This window comes from Melanerpes formicivorus, unplaced genomic scaffold (genome assembly GCF_026170545.1).
Source record: "Melanerpes formicivorus ecotype bairdi unplaced genomic scaffold, bMelFor1.0.p_v2 SCAF_20, whole genome shotgun sequence".
In the NCBI taxonomy this organism is placed as follows: domain Eukaryota; kingdom Metazoa; phylum Chordata; class Aves; order Piciformes; family Picidae; genus Melanerpes; species Melanerpes formicivorus.
Window position 1 is genome coordinate 12,609,007 of NW_027142372.1, and position 22,381 is coordinate 12,631,387.

Consider the following 22,381-nt stretch of genomic DNA (forward strand, 5'->3'; position numbering starts at 1 on the left):
TTCATGAAGACACATGACTTTTAAGGACTGCCTGACAGATACTTGTACAGTTCCAGCTGGCAATGGGGTTCTGACCTAGCTACAGGCTCTGCTGCAGACCCCAGTAAAGCAAATATTAGGGTACCTAGTATTGAAAGTAAAGTATTACACAGTAGAATATATGTATTTATTGATAAATAAATGTAACATTGAAATCACTCAAGTATGTACAATATTTATTCATTGCTTTGGATTTATTCACCTTCTCATCAGCCAGTTTCAGAAATATAACCTTTAACACAAAGCCACACAAAGGCTTCACAAGGTAAGAAGGACTTACTAATTGGTTTTATCCTTTTGTGAAACAATCCATCCAAAGTTAATTAGGAAAGGTTTGCTTTTTCTTTGCAAAAACAATCTGTAAGAAAGACTGATAGGCAGAATAAACTGCTTCGTGCACAAAGACGGTAGGATTTAAGTGGTTTTGAGCTGTGCTCCCAGAACTCAGTTGCCTTCAGGCATCTATTTGGTCTTTCTCTGTGGATGGCATAATTAGGACTTCAGTGAAAACCTCAGTGGTGAAGCCTGATAAGAGGTTAATCTTCTGGGCTCTACGTGGGCCAAGAGAGGTGTACCAATTAGCAAAGGCTCCAATTCTGGGTTATGCCATAGCTTTGCTCAGCACTGATAAATAGCTGCAGCATCCACTTCCGAGGTGCATCAGCTCCTCAGTGCCCAAGTCCCACAGATATCACATGGGAACATAGCAAAGGGCACCTTTTACCTACCAAGCAAATGGCAGAAGAGCAGAAAAGTCAAGCTCATAAACACTTCTCCACGTGACACTCACACTCACAGTGGGACATGTAAACCCTGCAGTTCTCGGTTGTTGGAAAAGCACTGCAGATCTGGCAAAGTGAGTGCCCCAAACCTATTCTTTTCTTTTACAGGGTGAAAACACTTCCCTCATAGCCAAAGGACCCAACAAACTCTCACCTCTATCTAGAGACATTCAAGAGCAAGCCCCAGTTTCAGAAGGGATGCAGGGCATGGAAACTGCTCCTGAGGAATTTGACTGGTTTGTCCAGAGCAAGCAGCTGTGGTATGACTACAACAGAAGAACTTAATAGGAAGGAGTTAATAGACATAAAAATTATTTTATTAAGGAGGTTTGCCAGAATTTACTTCTTATTAAACCTCATTAGCCAGAGACTGTACTTGTACTCCCTGTTCTTACCCAGTTGCTGCTGCTGCTGCCTGCTGAATAGACCGAGCGATGCTGGAGAGATTATTTCTAAGCCCTTCCCCCTTTCCCTCTCCCCTCCTCTTCTAGGACCACACTGACAGTCCCAAGGGAAACAGAGGAGAGAGAGGGAGAGGGCAGGATCTACCAGCTCTCACTCAGCATATTTCACCAGGAAGCCCCAGGAGTCCAGAAGAAGAGCTGCCACTTAGGACACTGTCTCCTCTGCAAAGGATCTATTAGTGCAACATACATTACACGAACACATACGAGTATTTTCCAGGAAAGAAATAAAGAGAAAAGAGACTGCGATCTCCAGAGTGCTACAGTGATTTTTGATGTAATCAATACTGCAAAGTACCCGCAGGTCTTTCTGCTAGATTGTACCTCCGAGGAGAGCTGATCCGTTTGCAGCATGTGCACCTCACCTGCGGGGACGCCAGGCACCTGGCAGCAGCCCGTGGCGCAGAGGTAAGGAACTTCGGGGAAGTTTCCTTGCAATTTTTGCAGCTCACTGACTTGGGGTAATAAATGTCTCTGAATGCTTAGCAACTATGAACAACCCCAGGGTTTTTTTCCTGAAAGGGGGAAGCGAGGCGGGGGAGTGTCTTTCAATTGCTTCCCCCTCCGCCCCCTGCCCGGAGCTGATAAACTACTTCCCTTTCTCTCTGTCTAACAAAGTTTTCTCCTGGGTGGGCAAACGTTCCCGACATCCTCAGAGCAATTTGCAGCGACACGAGACCAGGTTGATAAGAATAATCATCACTGATAACAGCACTTTGCCTCTTAAGGCATTTTACAAACATCTCCTAGCTAATCCTTGCATTACGCCTGCCGGGCAGGCAGAACGGGCGGGCAGTGAAAGAGAGGAATGGCAATGAGCGCTCAACTTCAAGCAATTAGGAACTTTGCATGCAGCTGACAGCAGGTAATTGATCACTCTAATAACTGTTAAGCAGCTCAGTTGAGTGAATGTGTGTTTAAGGGTTTATAGAAACTAAAGCGACCACCACTGGACAACACAAAGATCTAGCGACAGCCGAGATCTGCTGAGAGATGAGAGCGATCTGTTCACGTTTGGATTCGCAGGCACCCGACCCTCCGTGAGAATTATGAATGAGGCTGTAGCTCTCTGCTGTGTCTCTGTGTTGCCAGACAACCAATGAGGCTGCAAAGCAAAGCACGTTCACGGGCTGCAGGATTCAGGAAGCAGCATCGAGCTGACTTTTATTTACAAAAGAGGCACTTAGTAATTTTGTGATTTAGGAAAGTAGCCGGAAACTTTTCTCTTGCAATAACCTCTGTTATGTTTTCTCCTCCTTCCTATATCTTTTGGCTGACAGATAACCCTGGTCTGATGCCATTTCGGATGTCCCAGTGAGAACTCTTAGAGATGCCTATTCTCTCCAGAGGCAGTGACCAAGACTATAGTAACATTAGCTACAATTCTTGTAATTCCTTGAGCCACTTCTTTCCTGTCTCCGTTGAAACCCCTCCTGTCAAAGGGGTCCATTACCAAAGAGCCAGGAGGATTTATCACCCTGATCAAGTCTCTGCAGTCGATGTAAAGACAGAGGTCATGATAAATGTTGGAGGCATCAAGTACCTGCTACCTTGGAGTACTTTAGATGAATTTCCCCTGACCAGACTGAGCAAACTAAAGTTTTGCAGCAGCTATGAAGAAATAATTCAGCTGTGTGACGACTATGACGAAGACACCCATGAGTTCTTCTTTGACAGGAACCCCAACGCTTTTGGGATGATTGTTAGCTTTCTAGCAGCAGGGAAGCTGATGCTCTTAAGAGACATGTGTGCCTTGTCTTTTCAGGAGGAGCTGAGATACTGGGGGATTGAGGAATCCAACCTGGAGAACTGCTGCTTCCGGAAACTGTTTCAGAAACTGCATGAATTGGCCGAGATACGCAAAGAAGAGGACCTCCGGAGGAGCAAAGAAGCTGCTTGTGTCTTGGATGAGAAGACCAAATTTGGACAGTTTATGAACAGACTCAGAGATATGGTAGAAAATCCCCAGTCAGGACTCCCAGGAAAAGTCTTTGCTTGTCTCTCCATCCTCTTTGTGGCCACCACAGCTGTAAGCCTTTGTGTTAGCACAATGCCAGACTTAAGAGCTGAAGAAGACAGGGTAAGTCAGTCCTTTTTAACTGGTCTAACTACAGGATTAAAAGAAATGTATCTGTCTTGCTAGGCACACCTCATTTAAAAGACAACAGAGGTACACAAAATGCATAGCCATGACGTTCAAAACTGTCACTGGTAATGAAATGGTCTATAAAAGAAAATGCAACGATGGCTTAAATTAGATCTAACATTTTCAAAGTGATATTCAGTTAAGAATAATGTGGACATTGTTAGCTACAATACAGGAAGGAGCTTCTGGACAGAAAAGATGTTGCAGCTCTCTAAAACAGCATTGTGTTTCCTTTTCAAGAAGCAGTTGCTAGTGTAAGTTAACTTGTTAGCGCTGTAGTGCTGAGACTGACACTGTGGAGTTTTCAACATGCTTTACTCTCTAGTTAGAAGCAATTTCTCATCTGGGCATGCCAGCTAAAGATAGATTTTTCCTCTGACATCTTTACTTTTAAAACAGCCAAGTATCTTCTTTTGTGAAAATACAGTCAGATCTTTCAGGAGGAAGAGAGAGTCATTAATTTTTACAATGTTAAATTTCAGTAGTTGTGTAAAGATTAAAGGATGAGAGACAGATGAAGTATTTTTGCAGATACTGGGACTTCAAAGCTGAGCCTCCAAAAATGGAATTTCCATGCTAATAGAATTCTGTATTTGCCCACATATATATGTATATATTGTGGGAGTGATGCCAAATACTAGCTGAGCTGCTCTCCGCATTTAAACCCTTCTCAAGTAAGTCCCCCACACTAATTCAGGGCAAATAAAACAAGTCTCAATCATATATGAAGGATTTTCTCTTTAACATGGTTGTATTTCAGCTTTTTAGAGATTTCCTGTTCTAACAATAAAACAGAGGAAAGTCACAATCCAAAGTTACTTTGGACATAGTAACTCTGTTCAAATAACCTTGGACATCAAATAACCTTGGACATCAAATAACCTTGACCACTCCTGCACTTCATTTGCAAATTGCCTTCCCAAGTGTTGAGGAAATCCTGGTCAAATACACTCCCTGTCCCAACCACTGCTACCAGACAAGCCACTCCTCAGAGTATTGTGTTTACAGAATAAAGTCATTTTTACATTTACAGCTCAGCACAGTGTGCACAGTATGAAAATCTGTACATATTTTACTGCTCAAGCACTAAATCAAAGCAGCACAGCCATGGTGAAACTATGTCATGACACAACTGATGTCTCAATAAAACTAAGGACAGCAGAGAAGGTTGAAATTGAAGATCATTTCCTGTTCCATTTAACCCCTCAAATATTAACTCACATTTGCATAGGATGACTATTATCTTTCAGCTATAAGTCTGGTGCTCTTGCAGCCTTCCCCAGCTATTACTTTTGGCAGGAAAAACTGTAACACTGTTCCAATGCTTCTTCCAAGGAAGTGCTTTAAATATAGAACATCCTTCTTGCAGCTAGATGCAAAACCACTACAAACTGCTCCAGCAAGTGCTTCCTACTAACTTTGTTAATGGAAGGAGCCTGATGCATTTCATCTTAATTTCCCAACCACTGCAGGAGAAGCTTTTATAAACACTTGTCAGGTAAAAGAAAGAGCACATAATGTTTCAGAGCTCAGATAGATGTACTATGTTATGTCTTTCAAAAATAATTAACCATATGTTAGCAAGGGAAGCATGTTGAGGGTTAGGAGTACATTGGTAGCTGCAATGTAGCTGCTGCTCCTGGATTTCCTCTAAAACACCCATGCCATTGCTACACAAAGGTTTGCACATAGATAACTACTTTAAAACAAGCTCAATATATGGAATATTGAAAGTGAAGAGAAGGGGGTGAAGGATAAAAGACCACATTTGTCCAAACATTTCCATAATTTACACTAACAGCACCAGTCCAATGCACTCTGTGACTGTCCCCCAGAAACAAAAACCAGAGGATTGAAAATTCTGTTATTTGAGCCATCTAAAACTATGTCAGAGAAAGCACAGGGGAATACAAGATGCAAAATACTCATGCTTTGTGGAAAAGTAGAGAACATGTACTACTAAATGGTAGTCAAATAAAAACCCTTCTAAATTTCCATCCCTAAATTCTTAGCTTGCAGCACCTAAAAATGTCTCTCTAGGATCTCCAAAGAGCGTATTAGCCAGAAGCAGAGAGATAACTCAGGGAACCTAACTGACTAAATGTACTACTTCTTGGTTGCAGCTGAGTCATACCCACGCAAACTGCAACTCTGTGTTGATTTGTAACTCAAAATTGCTCACTGGCTGACATCTGAAAGGGGTTCCAAAATTTACCAGCAACCTGGGACAAGCATGCAGAATTAGAAATTTTGGCTTTTGGGGCTGAGCATAAAGATTTCACAATCTCTGCTTTCTCAGTGACACCAAACAGTCAAATTCCTTCAGTAAAGTCCCTGAACAACCTGTTAATTCCACGCCTTAATTTGAAGATGCCCTGTTCTGAGGTTTATTCACCTCCAAGTCAAGCCTGGCAAAACCTCTGTGGTAAAAGTGCTTACAAGTACTGCAAGGATACAATCACCAATATCACAAACACTGGAAAGTGACTTCATTCTGAAATACAAATAAAAAAGGCTTTACCTCTGCTGCATATGTACCACTCTAGGGTCCTTTTTCTCATCATCTCAGCCACATTGAGTGAGAACTGGCTGGCCTCCAGCTCAAGCAGAAGGATCAGAGTCAAAAAAAAAGAGAGAGAGAGATAAAGAATGCAAGGTGACTTCTATTTCACTCAGAAGCTTGGCTGATCCCACCCCGCAGGCACATGCAATCACTTATCCTTTCAGCAGTTCCTAAACCAGGTCTGCTTAGGGAGAATAGCTGCCTGGACAGGCGGAAGAGCAAACCTGAGTCCTTACCATCCGAAGGAAAGTGAAAACTCCAGTCCCCGGGAGAGGGACGGCAAGGAGCCAAGGCAAGAGCATCTGCATCAGGGAAGCCCAGTCACCCTGGCAACCAGAGGGGAGGAAGGCAGCCATCTCCACAGGCTGCAGAAAAGGGAGGGGAGGGTTAGCTTAAAGACAGGAAAAGAGCTGAAAGTAAAATCAAGAATGGGCTGTTATAAATGATCCCATGCACAAACTTCAGAATATGTCAAATGATACTTAGGAAACTCTGCACTAGAGATAGGAAAGAAAACCACATAGAGATGGGCAAACAATTCTGTAGCTATGTTTCACATAAGCACCTGCCCTGAATCCCAACTCAGAGTGAACAACCCCAGGCAAAAGAGGCCAAAATCTCAGGAAAACTCTAGAGCAGTAAATGCATAGCTGTAGTGACCTCAAGTTGAAGTCTGATCATGAAATAGATATGTAAAGGGATTTATTATACATGGTGCTAAGGAAAGAGGACTCATTAGTAATAAATCATGTTATTTGGGCATAAACCACATTTTCCAGTGGCACAACATCCTTATCTAAGATATTTGCATCTGTTCTTTAGACCAGTGCATCTTCAGTAAGGAAGCAAGTGCAGTATTGTCAAAATGTAGAAATCAAGGCACATGTGTATGTGGAGACAGTGAAAAAAACCCCAACAACAAACATATTTGGAGGTCAGAAACTCTGTTTATCATTGATCTGAGCTGGTAGCCTGAGACAATTACAAATTTGAAACAGACACCATACATACAGGATAAGATAGCTGAAGCAACACAATCTACCAGCTTTTCCCCCAAAGGAACTAAGATCATTTCACTAGAGACAAAGCAAAAGTCCCATTAAGGTTCCCCAAAAGACCCAGTCCCACATGAGAGTTACAATCAGCATGCAACTGGAATATACTACTCAGCACATCTAACCCTAAGGAAGAAACCTCATTACACCAGAGAACTACAGACTAGGACTACCTCAGAAGAACTTGGACAGGGAGACCGCTTTGAAGCACTCTTGGGATTTTTCCTAGGAAGAGAAATTTCTTATACTGAGTACTTAAAATTGGCATCCTCTAGAGAAATGACTCAGCAGAATGGATACAGCAAGGTCTTTTCTTCAGGCCGGCAGGCAAGTTAAGGTCAGGAGGAGGAAAGGAAAAGAAACCCCATTCCCATTCCCAGTCCTTCAGCACCAGTAACAACCAAACCATTTTCCTCCAGTGTAGATGGCTCCCCACACATCACACTTACAAGATGTTGTATGTAAGTGTGCTTTAAGAGAGAGAAGAAAACAACTGTTTTCTTCCTCTCTTCTCGGGTGATCAGTGAGTGGTCAGCCCTTGTTACTACTGATTTCTGTGTTTACTCCTAACTGACCTTGAGTAGGTTATAATTAGTTGATGAATTGCATATCTGACATAAGCTGAGAGCAGCATTGTCAGATCTGATGATTTTATCTTGAGAGTCAGAATATTTATTTTTCAAACCCTCTATTTATGAGGTCATTTAATTATGTGAAAATCTAATTCCTTTTATAAGAGTAACATTTTAGTCTTTGAGCACACTGAGAATCCAGACAAGAAGAAGAGAATAACAGCACCCAGTACCTAAAACATAGAACCATTATTCTGGGGCAGTGGTTTTAAACTAGAGCTTGGAAGGCTTAGGTTAGATATTAGGAGGAAATTCTTCACAGTGAGGGTAGTGAGATACTCTAACAGGTTATCCAGAGATGTGGTGAAGGCCCCACCCCTGGAGACATTCAAGGTCAAATTTGATGGGGGCCTGAGCAACCTGCTCTAGTTAGAGATGTCCCTGCTCACTGCAGGGGGGGTGGACAAGATGACCTATGAGGGTTTCTTCCAACCTGATGCATTCTATGACACTATAATTCTGAAGGCTCTGACATGTTTTTCAGTGTTTGATGTCACTGTTATTTTCTGTATGATACTAAACCCAGCATATCTGGCTTGTACACTAGAGGAAACGCATTTTCTTCAAAAGTGGAAGAATTTTACTTTATAGGGGAAAAAACAATTCAATGGTCTTATTGTGAAGAGAAGGAAAACCAAACCAGCTGTTCGTTTCATCAGGGTTAGCGTTGAAACAGCTATAATATTAATTATAAGAACACCCATTGGCTTGAAACTCAGTTCAGTATGTGAAGATCTGCATGCAGAAGGTCCATCCTCAGTACTCAAGCCATTACAAAAGCATTAGAATGTAAAGCTTCAACCCTGCCCACAACCTGCAGGTAAGATTAAATATCTCTAGTATGCTTATTAAAGAAAAACCTGGAGATCTTGGGAGTGACTGGAGGAGATAATAACCCACCTGGAGAGCGCCAGTGAAAGGAGTATAACCTAGTTATGCTGCTCATGTAATCTGCAAAGATAAGCCTTTTCATCAAAGTAATTTGGAAAACTGCTAGAAGAAATCACCTTTGGTGGCTTCAATATAACAGCCAGATTTTGACAGATACTGCTGCCTACCATTGATAAGAGTATTTAAATAAGGGGCTCTAAATATTGATGTAAAAAGACTTTTCTGTCTGATTAGCCAGGGCAAGATGATTCCTGCTGAAAAAAATATCTTTCTCAATGACTAGGACAGAGTACTACTACTGAAGTGAGACACTGTTTAGAATACACCTTAAAAGCAGGACTATTTCACTGTAACTCGGTGCTCAAACTTAACCTGCTAACGTAAGCAAACATCACAAAAAGCACAGCCCAGAATGACTTGCTGTGTTGCAAACATATAAATGAAAAGTTGACTTTCAGAAACACTTCTAATGCTCATTGAAAAGTGTAAGACTACAAAGGGGTGTGGGGGGGGGGTGGGGGTGTGTGTTCATGCCTATCTATAAACATGGTGGCATATACATATGACTTGAAACTACTTGGAACAAAATCAAGCTTTGGTTTTATTGCATCTGCTCAGTACATTTTCTGGGTTCTTCTCAGGAGACTTACTATGGACACTCACTCTCCTGAATGATCTGGTCATCTTGCGCAATGCTGATTTCTTCTAACCATTTTGGTTAGTAATGAAAGTACTGCAGTGCTTCAAAGCAGGAAAACATGCTTCACTGAAGCACCAAAATGCTCTCAGTCTACTAGGAGCACTTGGCACAGCAGAATCCAGCTAACTTCTTTGCTTCATGGACTGAATTAGTTAAATTAATAACAGTTTAAGAAATGTATTAAATAAGAAGCCACAGAACAACAGAATATTCAAGCCTGGGACTTTTGATATACATATATAAATTATTGCTTTATGGGATCTGCCTTTTTTTGAGCTCTCCTCCTTGAAAATTTGCAGCTAGCTGTAAAGGCACAGCCTAAAACTGTCACATTTGCACATCTGTTCAGGAACATCAAGAACTTTCACCTTGAGACAGCACCATTATGTTAAGACTCTGATTTCATAGTTCCATATTCTAAGTAACTGCTTTCCAAGGATCTGCAAGCAGAATTGGATATTTTAGCATTAAATCTAATATGTACAACGTTGATGAAGTTCACATTACTTAAGCTCTGCTCTAGATAACTCCAAAGGGGCACCAGTGGCGGGCAAATGCTGCTGAACATCTGTGTCTCAGCTTACCCTTGCTGTCAGAGAGAACTATTTTCTTTAGGAAGTCTGGACACTTAGTGAGTAAATGGATTCTGCATGGTTTCCCAAAGCTGGCTCTGCCAGTACAAGGTCCAGTGTTTGGAAAGCACAATTAGACATTATTGGTTTGCCTTATGTTCATCCAGTCTTGGCTGGATCCCAGCAACACTAAGTCTCCAGGCTTCGCACGCTATCCTGGGGAGACACCCAGTTGTTCCAGCTGCTGTGCAATGGGCAGTTGATCCACTGCTGTCTGATGTGCCAGCACATGTGCTCCTCACTGGGAAAAAGACTTCCTTCTCCCCTTTGCTGCTTTCAAGTTCAGAATACCTACAATAAGGTAAAAATCCTGTTCACTGTCCTCGATTAATCTCAAGGGATTCAGCACAGATGATTACTTACTACATGCCTTTTTTTGTTTGAAAATAGGGATCTCCTCCGAGTGAGGAAATCTATCTTTGGAAAACACTATCCCAAATCAATGCATCCACCAAGTTCACAGCAATAATGCAACAAGTACTAAAAACAAATAGCCACTCAAATTCCTATGTGTTTTAGAAATTCTTCTTTGCAGATGATGGAAAATCCTTGAGGACTCTTCAGTTTACTGCTGCAGTCAAATTCACCATCAGGCCTTCTAATTCTGAGCAAATCCATTTGCTAGTTTCATTGCAGCAGGTTCATGCAGCAAGTGTGGTTTTTGCCATAGTTCCAGCACCTCCTATTGCTTGTAACAGAGCCACATTTGGGACACTGCTGTACACCCTATGCTACACGGGTAAAATAACATGTAATTCCTGCTCCAAAGAACTTACAGTGCAGTGAGGAAAAGAAGTGGAGAAGAAAGGGTAACAAAGCAAATTATTTGATCAGCAGAAAAACTGGAAATGCAGGAAATCATCCTCCCATACCCTGTAGTTCTGACTATATTGTTCCTCACTGTTACAACATGAAGCCTCTTAAACTTCTTACTAGAAAAACAAGACGATATTTCCACACCTTTCTCCTAACACAAACACTGAGGTCACAAATTCTATTAAATCAAACTCATAGTCTTCTGACTGATTCTCACAGTGTTTGCAGAATAAGGATCTGAGCTTAAGAGTTAATTGAAATGTTTTATTTTAGTTACACTTTTGCCCCAGCTGAGATAATTATGTGTGGGTACAGAGATAATAATTTCCTTTATGTTCTTTCTAATGTCTACATTAATAAAATCCCAGTATTAGTTTAGTTTCCTCAAATGCACTAGTTGCAGTAATTGTTTTCCTAAGGCCAGGCTTCTTTCCCATAAAGCAAAGTGAGAGGGAAATGGCTCTGTGGTCAGAGTATGCAGCCCTCCTTTAACAAGCTCATCATTCTGGAAATCAGGTTACAGCCTCTTTCTCAGCAGGCTGTAAACCTTTTGATTATATTGTACCAGCCTGTAACCATAAATCCCAGTACTGAAGTGATCCATAACAAAGGGTTTCCAAGTTCTCCCTAACCATCATTTGATTCAGCAGAGCATGGTTTAATTATTCAAATGACAGCAGCAATGCGGTCGCAGTGATTCAGCAGTACCTGCAGCACTGCAGCTGGATCCCACAGCTCCAGGTAGGCAGAGAGCACAGACTGGCACACCACTTCCTAACTGAGACATCATTTTGCAGCCAAAAGGGATTTCTTCCCTGCATCTGCTCACTTGCTGCTGTGGACTGGGATAAGAGCAGCTGGCATCTGGTTAGGTATCTTAGTTCCCTACAAGGAGGTCTTGTTCTGTCTCTGCTCCTGCCTAACCACTCTCCAGACTTGCAACCTCACCCTGTAGATGCATCACCTTGGATGTATGGACAGGCAAGAGCAAGAACCAAAGCTTGTTTCCTTACTATTACATTAGCTTGTAGGAAGAAGCTGTAGACTAGGATACACTGGCTGGTTATAACCTTGAGAAGTACAAATGGCTGGAAATCAGCACCCTGCCCAGGAAACAGCAGCCTTGGTCTTACAGAATCACAGAATGCATTGAGTTAGAAGGGACCTTTAAAGGACATCTAGTCCAACCCCTCTGCAGTAAGCAGGGACATTTCCAGCTATATCAGGTTGCTCAGAACCCCATCAAGACAGAGAGGAGAAATCCTGTAAGTTTTGTTTCTAAGTCCTCCTGACAGAGGGATGAATGGTTTTACTCTGCATGGGCCAAAAGGCCAGACTGCAAGAAGAGCAATCTTGCTGAGATAAGCATCTCTAAATGTTAGATACCACAAGCAGGCAGAAGGCAGGTTGATAGCCACAATACAGGCTGATCCCATCTGGACACTGGCCTTTGTCCACAAAACAGTGTGGAGCAGTGGGAAAGATCTGAACAGTAACTGGCTGCAGCTGGATGTGCCAAACAAAATCTGGACCTGCCGGGGGAGGTTTAGCAGATGTGACCTTGCATCAGCCACAAAGCCAGACATATTTCTGGCATGGCAGATGATGTTCTGGCAGTCTGTCCTTTGACTTCAGAATGCTAAGCAGGTCAGGTCCTGTATTTAAGGAAACTCTACTTTAGGACTCCAGTAGGATTCTGAACCAAGAAGAGACAAGTGTATTGCTTTGTCAGTTACTTCCTTGCTATGTTTTGAGACTATTTAGTAAGGGAGACTGAACACCAAACCAGCCTTCATTTGGAAGAAATCACTGCTGCTTTTGGGGTGGATCTAGCTGGGAGAAGGTGTCAGATCCTAAAGCCTTGAAAATACTCTGTAGGGATGATGTGATTGTGAAATAATCCATACCCTGATCAAGCAGTACTCATTAGCAAGGTGTTCTACAAATAATGGTGAAAGTTTGGCCATTTAACTAGGAAATAGATTATTTGACACATGAAACACTTAAACATCATTAAGAACAGAATTAAGTGGTGAGCATAGAAAGGAGATGATGTGAAATGTGGCAGGTTTGCCTGTTTTACATCTTAGACTTCTACTCATAGATTTTGTGAAATCCCAAATTATACACCACAGAAAACAGATTCAGACTGCTGTCAAAGACACTTAGAGACTGTCACACCAAGGGCAGAAAGCTGGTGCTTCTCCAATTCCTATTCCAATACAGCACCATCCATCCAATGTAACAGGAAGAGCAGATTTTCTTCACATTAAGAGAAACTCATCAAGCCTCCTTTTGATATTTTCAGATAGTTCTGTTCCCCCTTTTTACACTCCAGAATTTGCTTACTAAGGATTTGTTTGGGTTTTGTCTTGTTTACAAGAATCTGTTTCAGTTGATACTGGTGAGGGGACCAGAGGTAAAAGCTCTGTTTATTCAATAAGTAAGCAACACAGCCTTCAGCTGCTAATAGGCCAGGCAGACTCAGGCTCAAATGCAGAGAATCCTTGAACAGTTTTATAAGAGGATGTCCTGGCTTCAGTTAAACCACAACAGAGAAACACACTGAAGTGCATGAGTTGCAGAATAACAGATGATGTGTTTGCTTCAGCATTTATGGAAAAACACTTCAAAATGAACCAAAGGGCAAATATCCGCAGCAAAATGCACTAGGGTAAATCTTTGGCAGCAGGAAATTAACTGGCAGATCAGGTCATGAATCAGAACAACTTTCCAGCCCTTTGCATGCAACTAGACAGGACACAAATGGTCAGCACTGAGCAGACCATGAAGTATAAGAATATTTCCTTGGTTCTCATCCAGTTATGTGTAAATAAACAGTTTTAACTTGCCTAGAAAATGTAACAAGTGAGGTGCATCTGAAAGCCACAGTGGATAGACAAGATACGTATTCCACAGGGAGATTATGATTCAGTCTCCCTGGATATTGCTACAATCATTGATGTATGTAAAGATATTATTTTGACTGGATGAGACTCATATTTCTTGTGAGATAGGTTAATGCAGCATAACTCTGAGATCTGATTTTGTTTATTCTCCTAGATGCCATTACACTTGGACTAATGTTTCATGGTAAACTAAGTGGGCACTTGACCAGGAAATTTATCTTGTAATTGGCACAAATCTTAAGTTTATTTAGCTTGAAGTCAGAATTAGTGAATTAATTCCTTTCTGTAAACTCCCCTGTGCAACTGAGGTCTGCTGCACATTACCCTGGCCAGTCCTGGACCTTGGAGGTGCAGAACTCCTGAACCTCACATCCTTTGGAAAAACATACTCCAAGAAAGCTGCAGGAACGCTTCCCAGAGTCACAAAATTTCTATTAGAAATATGGTATTCTAAGCATTGTCCCTACATAGATCCAACTTGCTTAAGCAATAAAAAGCACAATAGAAAAGCACAATTTATTGAATTCTTGATCACAAACAGGAGATAAATTTGATTATATAACCTACAGCTCATCTACACTTGAAAACTGCCGTCTCAGTCCCTTCCATCTCAATAACAGCCAGAGAAAGGCAACAAGGATGGAATAACTTCATGCTAGGACTAAGGCAGGCAGAATTCTGCAGGATGGGAACAAACTATGCCAGTGGCTGCAAAAGAGGTCTAGAAAATTGCAAATAACAGGGAACAAGTAAATGTCAATCAAGTAGCCCTTCCAATGACAGAGTTTGGGAGTGTCAGATGAAACTAACAGGGACTAGTTCAAAGCAAAAAAAACAGGTTAGCCTCCATGCAATAGGTAGAAGACAAAACAAAGACCAAAATCCATAGAAGAGCAATTCAGGTTGCTTACACAAACACCACCTTCAGCTCAGGAAGCTTTGGAGTGGAAAATGGAAGCTGGGAGACTTGCCTGGGGGAGCCTGTTTTCTCATGCAGTGGGAATAGGACACTGGGCTAACTGGTCTCAGTACTGCCATTCTTATTTTATTATGAACCTGTTTTTTTCATATCTAAAGAGAATTTAATAGAAGTATCCTAAAATGAGCAATTCTACTGTAACACTATAAACACTCTAAGAGAATCCAGAAAATGAGACATTGCCTTACACGGCAGAAGGCAATAAAGAAAAGGAAGCTTGAAATGCTTATTATCTCTGGTGGTACAGAAGTTTGAAACAGCTCCTTTGCTTCTTTGAGGTGCTTTATAAATTTCAGAAATCACTCAATATTTCAGGCATGAGGTTCAGCATATATCTTTTACATAGAAAATATTGTTTCTTTCATTGCCGAGCCAAATGTTCTTCTCCTACGTAAGATCAATACCAGACACTCATTTTCTTACTTTTATATCAGACATTGTAGAATTTCTGCGAGAGACAAGTTTCATAAATCCTTATAAAGTCTTCCACTGTTCAGAAGTGAATCTCCAGGATGAATAAAGTACAAAGTTAGACACTCACTCACCACTGGCTTTGTGATAACTGTTCTCCTGTCACGGTCAATGATAGTTTGAGTACTGATTGATGCTATGATAGTGTAAAATGCATCAAAGTGTTGTGTTGATAAAGCTCAACCAAAATATGCTGTAGTCATAAATAAAGCCTCATCTTCTCATGTTCACTGTCACACACACACAGAGAGTCAACCAGGTTGGAAGAGACCTCCAAGATCATCAAGTCCAACCCAATCCTAACTAATCAATCAGATCATGACACTAAATGCCTCATGTAGTCCCTTCTTAAACACCTGCAGGGACCCTCCCTGGGCAGCCCATCCCAAGGCCAATCTCTCAGTACACCACACTATCTTGGAGCTTTTATGGGTTCCAGAATGCCATTGTACTTTGGGTGCAAAAATGCAGACAGGAGGAGAAAGAAGCCAGGAAAAAAAATGACTCAAAAGATCTGAAAATAAAATCTCTGAATTCTGCCATAGTTAATGGTGAGGTCAAGAGAAAGTTTGGTGTGTTTTGTGTGGGCAGCACTGATCACTAGATTTTCCCAAATCTGTTTCTTTTGTTCAGAAACAGGAAATATGTAGCAGAAATGCCTTTATTGGCCCCTTATACAAAAATATCTTTCATGCATGAGAGTATGTGGGCCATAATTTGTCACTTCACTGAAATTAACAAACAACCATCAGGAATTTGGTGACAACAGCAAATTGGAAATCTACCACTGACATAAAGGCATCTGTATTTTGGTAATAATACAGTATTTTAAGTCAGTATGCTATTTTACCTGCTCTGTGGACAGAGCAACAGTTGTAAGTGAAACATAATACACACTGAGGGAAAAAAAAATCATCAAAAGTAGTGGAAGAAACAGAAATTTGCTTTGGTGCTTAATATTTCCTTTACCCACCCCCCTCTCCCCTTTGTTCCAATATTCAGTGCTTTTGAATAGGTTGTTCAAAAAGGATCAAGAATTCTCCAAGAGACTGACTGACATTAGAGGGGGGATACTCTATGAACACAGAGCACACAGTCTCAGGCTGCGCCAGGGGAGGTTTAGGCTGGAGGTTAGGAGGAAGTTCTACACAGAGAGAATGATTGCCCATTGGAATGGGCTGCCCAAGGAGGTGGTGGAGTCGCCATCACTGGAGGTGTTCAGGAGGAAACTTGATAGGGTGCTTGGTTGCATGGTTTAGTTGATTAGGTGGTGTTGGATGATAGGTTGGACACGATGATCTTGAGGGTCTCTTCCAACCTGGTCTATTCTATTCTATTCTATTCTATTCTATTCTATTCTATTCTATTCTATTCTATTCTATTCTATTCTATTCTATTCTATTCTATTCTATTCTATTCTATCAGTACCACTTAAGATATGCAAATATTCCTAACACATAAACCATTCACATATAAACTCACTGGATGAAATCTATTTCCCAATGTGAAATAAAATTACATATTATAGAGCCACATTCTCTTTTCAGACACTGTCAACAGAGGAGTAGAGACAGGCAAGGAAAGAGGCTTGGGACTCTCTGGCAGATCTTGTATATAGGCTGACTAAATCATGGCATGTCTACACTAGGTAATGGAGTGAAATAGTCCTTCTGGCAGATGGTAACCCAGCTGCAGTATTTCTAGGCTTGAGTTAGTCACCTCCACACAGAACTACTGTGCTGCATGGATAAATCAGTTCCCTCTGACAGAAATGGGGCTGGCTTTGCTGCATGCCTTCACATAGTGCAGGTATGTCTGAAGCCAACACACCTTTTTTTTTCTGTCTCCTGAAAAAAGGTGAAGCAGAGAATCTCTGCATTAGTCACAGTGTCAGAGACTGTGATATTGTCACTCTTATGTTTGCTGCAGCAGAAAAAGCGAACTGTGATTTGAATCATATGCAAACATTTCTGAAGTATCTTTTGTAAAGCACATTAAAAAGACAAAGTGTGCAACAGGGGAGAACTCATCATCCCTTACATCCACAACTATGCATGAAGAGAAATAAAGCACACAATAACATTCCTGAAAAGTCTGATTTGAAGGATGCTCTTCTGAAAAATGAAATACACATTTTGGAAGCTGACTGCACAATTGCTTTTGCTAAATATGACTCTCTGTACACATGACTTTCTGTAGAGAATAGTGAAACAACCAAGGATGGTGAAAAGAAAATCTCCCAACTGGTCCTGACAATGCTATACCTTGCAATTTCACCCTCAATTCAAGAGACACCCTAGATCTTAATGGTTAAAACCTTCAGCAAACCAAGCATCTTTGCTTCTATTTTCCAAGGAAGGAATAGTGAAAACTACACGAAGCTCCAACAGCAATGCCACCTGTAAATGCACACAGGTAAATAAGTAATAGCTGTGCTGAAAATTTAGTCTAGTTAACAAAAAATAAAATAAATCTGGATGGAAACAATGCATAATTCACAAGCCACATCACTAGGACCACAGGCAGGTCTGTGCAGGGTCCAGGCTGCGCAGTACAAATAATTTACGACTCAGAAAAAGTGAACACTGCCTAACACAAGTGCTGATTGCAAGCAATCTCATCAAGCCAAGTCAGCAGCTCTGCAAACATCAATACACTCTAGGCACTGCCATGGGAATTACTCCACATGGGACTATAACCTGATCTTGTAGTCATTAACTCCACCAGGGCCAAGTCTCATCACTTTCTGTGGTGTTTATTTTAAGAGATAAATTATGATCTTGACAGTCCACTGTGTAGTGAGAGGAAAAATCCCCAAACAGTGCTACAGATCTACATTGTTCTGAGGGTTAGACAGAATAAAACCTATACATAAGGGATATGCTACCGTTTTACATGGGGAACCTCAGAGAACCAATGACCTTACATGTGATGACCACAGAGTACTGGATATAAACACTGAACAAAACCACTTGTTACCCCTGAGAGCAGCGAGGAGAGGCTGAGGGAGCTGGGGCTGCTTAGCCTGGAGAGGAGGAGACTCAGGGGTGACCTTATTGCTCTCTATAACTACCTGAAGGGGGGTTGTAAACAGGCAGAGGTTGGTCTCTTCTCCCAGGCAGCCAGCACCAGAACAAGAGGACACAGTCTCAGGCTGTACCAGGGGAAGTGCAGGCTGGAGGTCAGGAGGAAGTTTTACACAGAGAGAGTGATTGCCCATTGGAATGGACTGCCCGGGGAGGTGGTGGAGTCGCCATCACTGGAGGTGTTCAGGAGGAGACTCGACAGGGTGCTTGGTGCCATGGGTTAGTTGATTAGGTGGTGTTGTATGACAGGTTGGACGTGATGATCTTGAAGGTCTCTTCCAACCTGGTTTATTCTATTCTATTCTATCACAAGACACTCTAAAACCCCCAACATCACAATGCAGTGCAGAGGAGAACTGAACATTGGTAGTAAGTAATGTGCTTCCCATGGGGTATTTAATCAATTTTGCTCATGAAATTTGGCTGGGAATGGATAATGTTGTGTCAGGAACTACTTCTCTGAATTGCTTCATTTCAGAGACAGGCTATCAGGAAAGATGCATACAACATCTGGCTTCATTCTACAGAGGTTACAAAAAGCCTTTAATGAACCAAGGGTCTGCAGTGATTCCTGAATAACACATGGACACTCTGCTCTCCCAAAAGGACATTCTTTCTCTGCATTAAATCCCTCTTCATAGTCCCTAATTCTGCTTGATCTTTTGCACTTATGCACATTTCAGAGATGCAAGTCCCTGTTCAGCATGAATATAAGGAGAATGTAAAGACTCTTTAACCTTGCTGAACCTACTGAAGTTGAACCTGGAAAGAGCTATTTGCTAAATGGAATTACCTGCTTGTATGTTTGGGTTTTCTGGAACACGGAGTCATATTCTGGACACATATTCTGAGACCAGTATGGACTTTCAAAGGGTTGTGACTCTAGGAAATGCCCTTCTCTGATTCCCAGTTAGAGCTGACATTTCCCATCTTTACCAAAAATCCCAACCCCATACACTTCAGTGTTTTGACAACATGCTCAGCAAAGCAAAGCACAAAAAGGTGCTTCAAAGTCAGCCAAAGTCCATGAAAGACTCCAGTTCACTTGAAATGAGTTTGGATTAGAACTGTAATCCAAATATTTGCACCAATGCAAGAGCTTAATGTAAATATCAGCTTGTCACTGGGAAAATGTCACACAAGTACCTGCTAGGTGGCATTCTTCAATAAACTTAATCACAATGCTTAAAACCAAAAAGCCAGCAGTAGTCTAATCATGTGACCAGGTTTCTTAAGAACATATTAATTCTCTGTACAGGAATGTTTCTATCACAGGATGGATAGGGTGTGTAAGAAAGCAGTGACATCAGTATTCAAAGCCAATATGCTCTTTTCAGGGGTAGGTGTCCAGCTGCTTAGCAGTACATGCTGCTTTTGTTGCTATTTCTTATCTTCTATAGGGAAAAAAATGGTGGCAGGATCTGGTCTGATTTTTGCCAGTTGGAATCAGTGAGCAGACACTGTACATATGAAAGAGGCACTGTGTGCACCACAGTCCCTGTGACTGATGTTCTCTTTGGATGGATGCTAACCTAGTGGATGCCCATCAGTAGAGGACAAGTTGCTTTCTTACCCAAATAATTACCTGTTCACTTAACATTTGCTTCTTCATTTCACCAGAACAGCCCACATAAGGGTTCATATTTTTAAGCTCATCTCAGGAAATACAAAATATGAATCCAAGATAGGTAGAATATGGCAATCTCTTAGATAATGCACCTGAGAAAACGCTGCTTGTATCATGTGGCCTCTGTACTGGGAGGGGATTCTTCCAGGCAAGTTTCACCTACTGGGTGGGTATTCATTTTCCTTTAGATTAAAACATTTGTATGTGCAGAAAGAAACAAGATCCTGTATGTGGCATAACTGAGCCAAAAGATTTAGATGACTGGATAAGTATCTCTGAACCACTTTTAATTGCACTGGTGTGCACAGCACTTATGGAAGCACCATGCACTGAACAGCATCCGAAGTTTACAGAGACACTCAAACATTAATCTTTCTTTGAAAAGAAACTGATTTTTTGTGTAGGCTTATAAACCAGTCAAGTTTCAATTAATTTCTCTTCGAGAGCAGAAAGTGGGGACTTACAGGCTGCATGCCAAGATTTTATGCAGCAACAAGTTTCTTTCCTTTGTACTTGAAGGAGCAACACAATAAAAATAAGCAGGTAGATATATCTATTCATTAGGGTATTTCATATGCTCATAATAATTTATATACCACTGAAAGATGGCTGCCATATGACTACCTGCTAGTTGGGAGCCGATCATTTCTGATACCAATGACTCAAGCAGATACATATTGCTTCTTCCTTAATGTTTTTTGGATATTGGTTCACAGGCTGTTCTTTTATTTCATTTTCTTTTTGTTTTGTGTCAGGGTGAGTGTTCCCAGAAGTGCTATTACATCTTCGTCATAGAGACCATCTGTGTGGCTTGGTTCTCCCTGGAGTTCTGCCTCCGATTCATTCAGGCAAGGAGCAAGTGTCAGTTCTTCAAAGGACCCCTAAATATCATTGACTTCTTGGCTATTTCACCCTATTATGTTTCGCTCATCTTCTCAGAGGATGACTCAAATGAGGAGGACGACAGACCAAGCAGCAACACATACTTGGAGAAGGTTGGTTTGGTGCTACGGGTTTTACGTGCCTTGAGGATCTTGTATGTAATGCGCCTTGCCCGACACTCCTTGGGCTTGCAGACTTTGGGCCTCACAGTTCGGAGATGCACACGGGAATTTGGCCTGCTCTTACTCTTCCTATGTGTGGCTGTCACTCTCTTTTCTCCTCTGGTCTATCTCGCCGAGAATGAGTCTGGGAAGGTGCTCGAATTCACAAGCATACCTGCTTCTTACTGGTGGGCTATCATTTCAATGACCACTGTAGGGTATGGAGATATGGTACCACGGAGCGTCCCAGGCCAGATGGTGGCTCTCAGCAGCATCCTCAGTGGGATTCTCATCATGTCTTTCCCTGCAACATCAATATTCCACACTTTCTCCCATTCCTATTCAGAGCTGAGAAAGGAACAGGAACGATTGCAGTCCCGGCTCAACAGAGTGAAAAATGCCAATCGCTCTGGTGAAAGCGACACCTTCAATGAGACAGACAGCTTGATCCTGGAGGATCAAGCATCACCCATCAAATACATTTACACAGGGAACTAAGCTTGGTTGCAAAACATTCCCAAGAAAGGAACAGAAAGGTACACATCACTACAATACACAAAGCAAAGCAACAACATAGGTTATGATGCCAGCATAGGTATAATAAGCAGTCGAACCAACTCAGCTTGCTCCGACTCCTCATGAAGAAGCTGGAGGTTTTGAGAATGTCAAAAGTCAGAGTTTATTCAACAATAAATATTCATTCTTCTCTGTGATTAATAAGAATAAACTTTGATTCTGCCAGTCATGTATCTTGCTGTATACCTAATATTGAATTAGTAACAAACAGAACAGCTTCTGCTGGCACAAGCACACTTGTAATTTTATTTGCCTTTGAGTTTCCAACTTTCTTGCAACATCTTGAGCCAAGCATTAGAATGGATTCTTTCAGGGCTACACACCAGTGTTTAAACAATGCTCATCTACCAGGCACAGAAGCAGCAGCCTCAATACAAATGTGAGTTCTGTATCTAAAGCCACTAATAAGCTTAAAATTAAAGCACTGTATGTGAAAGCTTTCAAGGTTTGCCTGTAGCCAGATGATCAACCTATAAATAACAAATTGCACTGCTTTTGTATAAAATACATTGTGCTTGCAAGAGAATTTGCTTGAAAGGCAGCTGTGGTCTACAAACCATGAATGTTTCTTACTAGGCAGCAAGAGCTTCCAAACTTCTTTTTCATATACTGATTTAAAGTAATAATGAGGAATAAAAATAATGAGGAATAAAAAAATTCCAAGCTTACTGACCACATCAAAAAGAGTTGGTGTTATCTTTTGCACTGAATGGTGATGGCTTTTCTGGAAGAAAGGTAAAAAACCAAGAGTTATTGAAAAATGAGATGATGTCTCAGAAATATCCATAGGTATAAATAGTATAGTGAGTGATTGCCAGAGAGGCAGTGGGGCCCCCAAGAATCTGGGGAGGCTGCAACCCTGGAAGTATTCAAAGCCATGTTGGATGTGACCTTTAGCAACCTGGTCTAGTAGGAGGTGTCTCTGTCCATGGTCTGGGGGTGGAACAAGACGATCTTTGAGGTCCCTTCC

At 41.5% G+C, this 22,381-nt stretch overlaps 1 protein-coding gene across 2 annotated transcripts; it reads left to right on the top strand.

Moving 5' to 3' along the window:
* The first annotated feature begins 1,351 nt into the window (after positions 1–1,351).
* Positions 1,352–22,081, top strand: KCNG4 (potassium voltage-gated channel modifier subfamily G member 4). Of its 2 annotated transcripts, none has more exons than XM_068150852.1 (3): positions 1,352–1,693; positions 2,566–3,365; positions 20,548–22,081. In XM_068150852.1, the coding sequence occupies exons 2-3, from the start codon at positions 2,616–2,618 to the stop codon at positions 21,331–21,333; spliced, it is 1,536 nt and encodes a 511-aa protein (XP_068006953.1). In that variant the 5' UTR covers positions 1,352–1,693; positions 2,566–2,615; the 3' UTR covers positions 21,334–22,081. The 2 variants fall into 2 exon arrangements, with proteins under 2 accessions (XP_068006953.1, XP_068006954.1); XM_068150853.1 differs by lacking the exon at positions 1,352–1,693 and adding an exon at positions 1,718–2,150.
* The last annotated feature ends 300 nt before the right edge of the window (positions 22,082–22,381 follow it).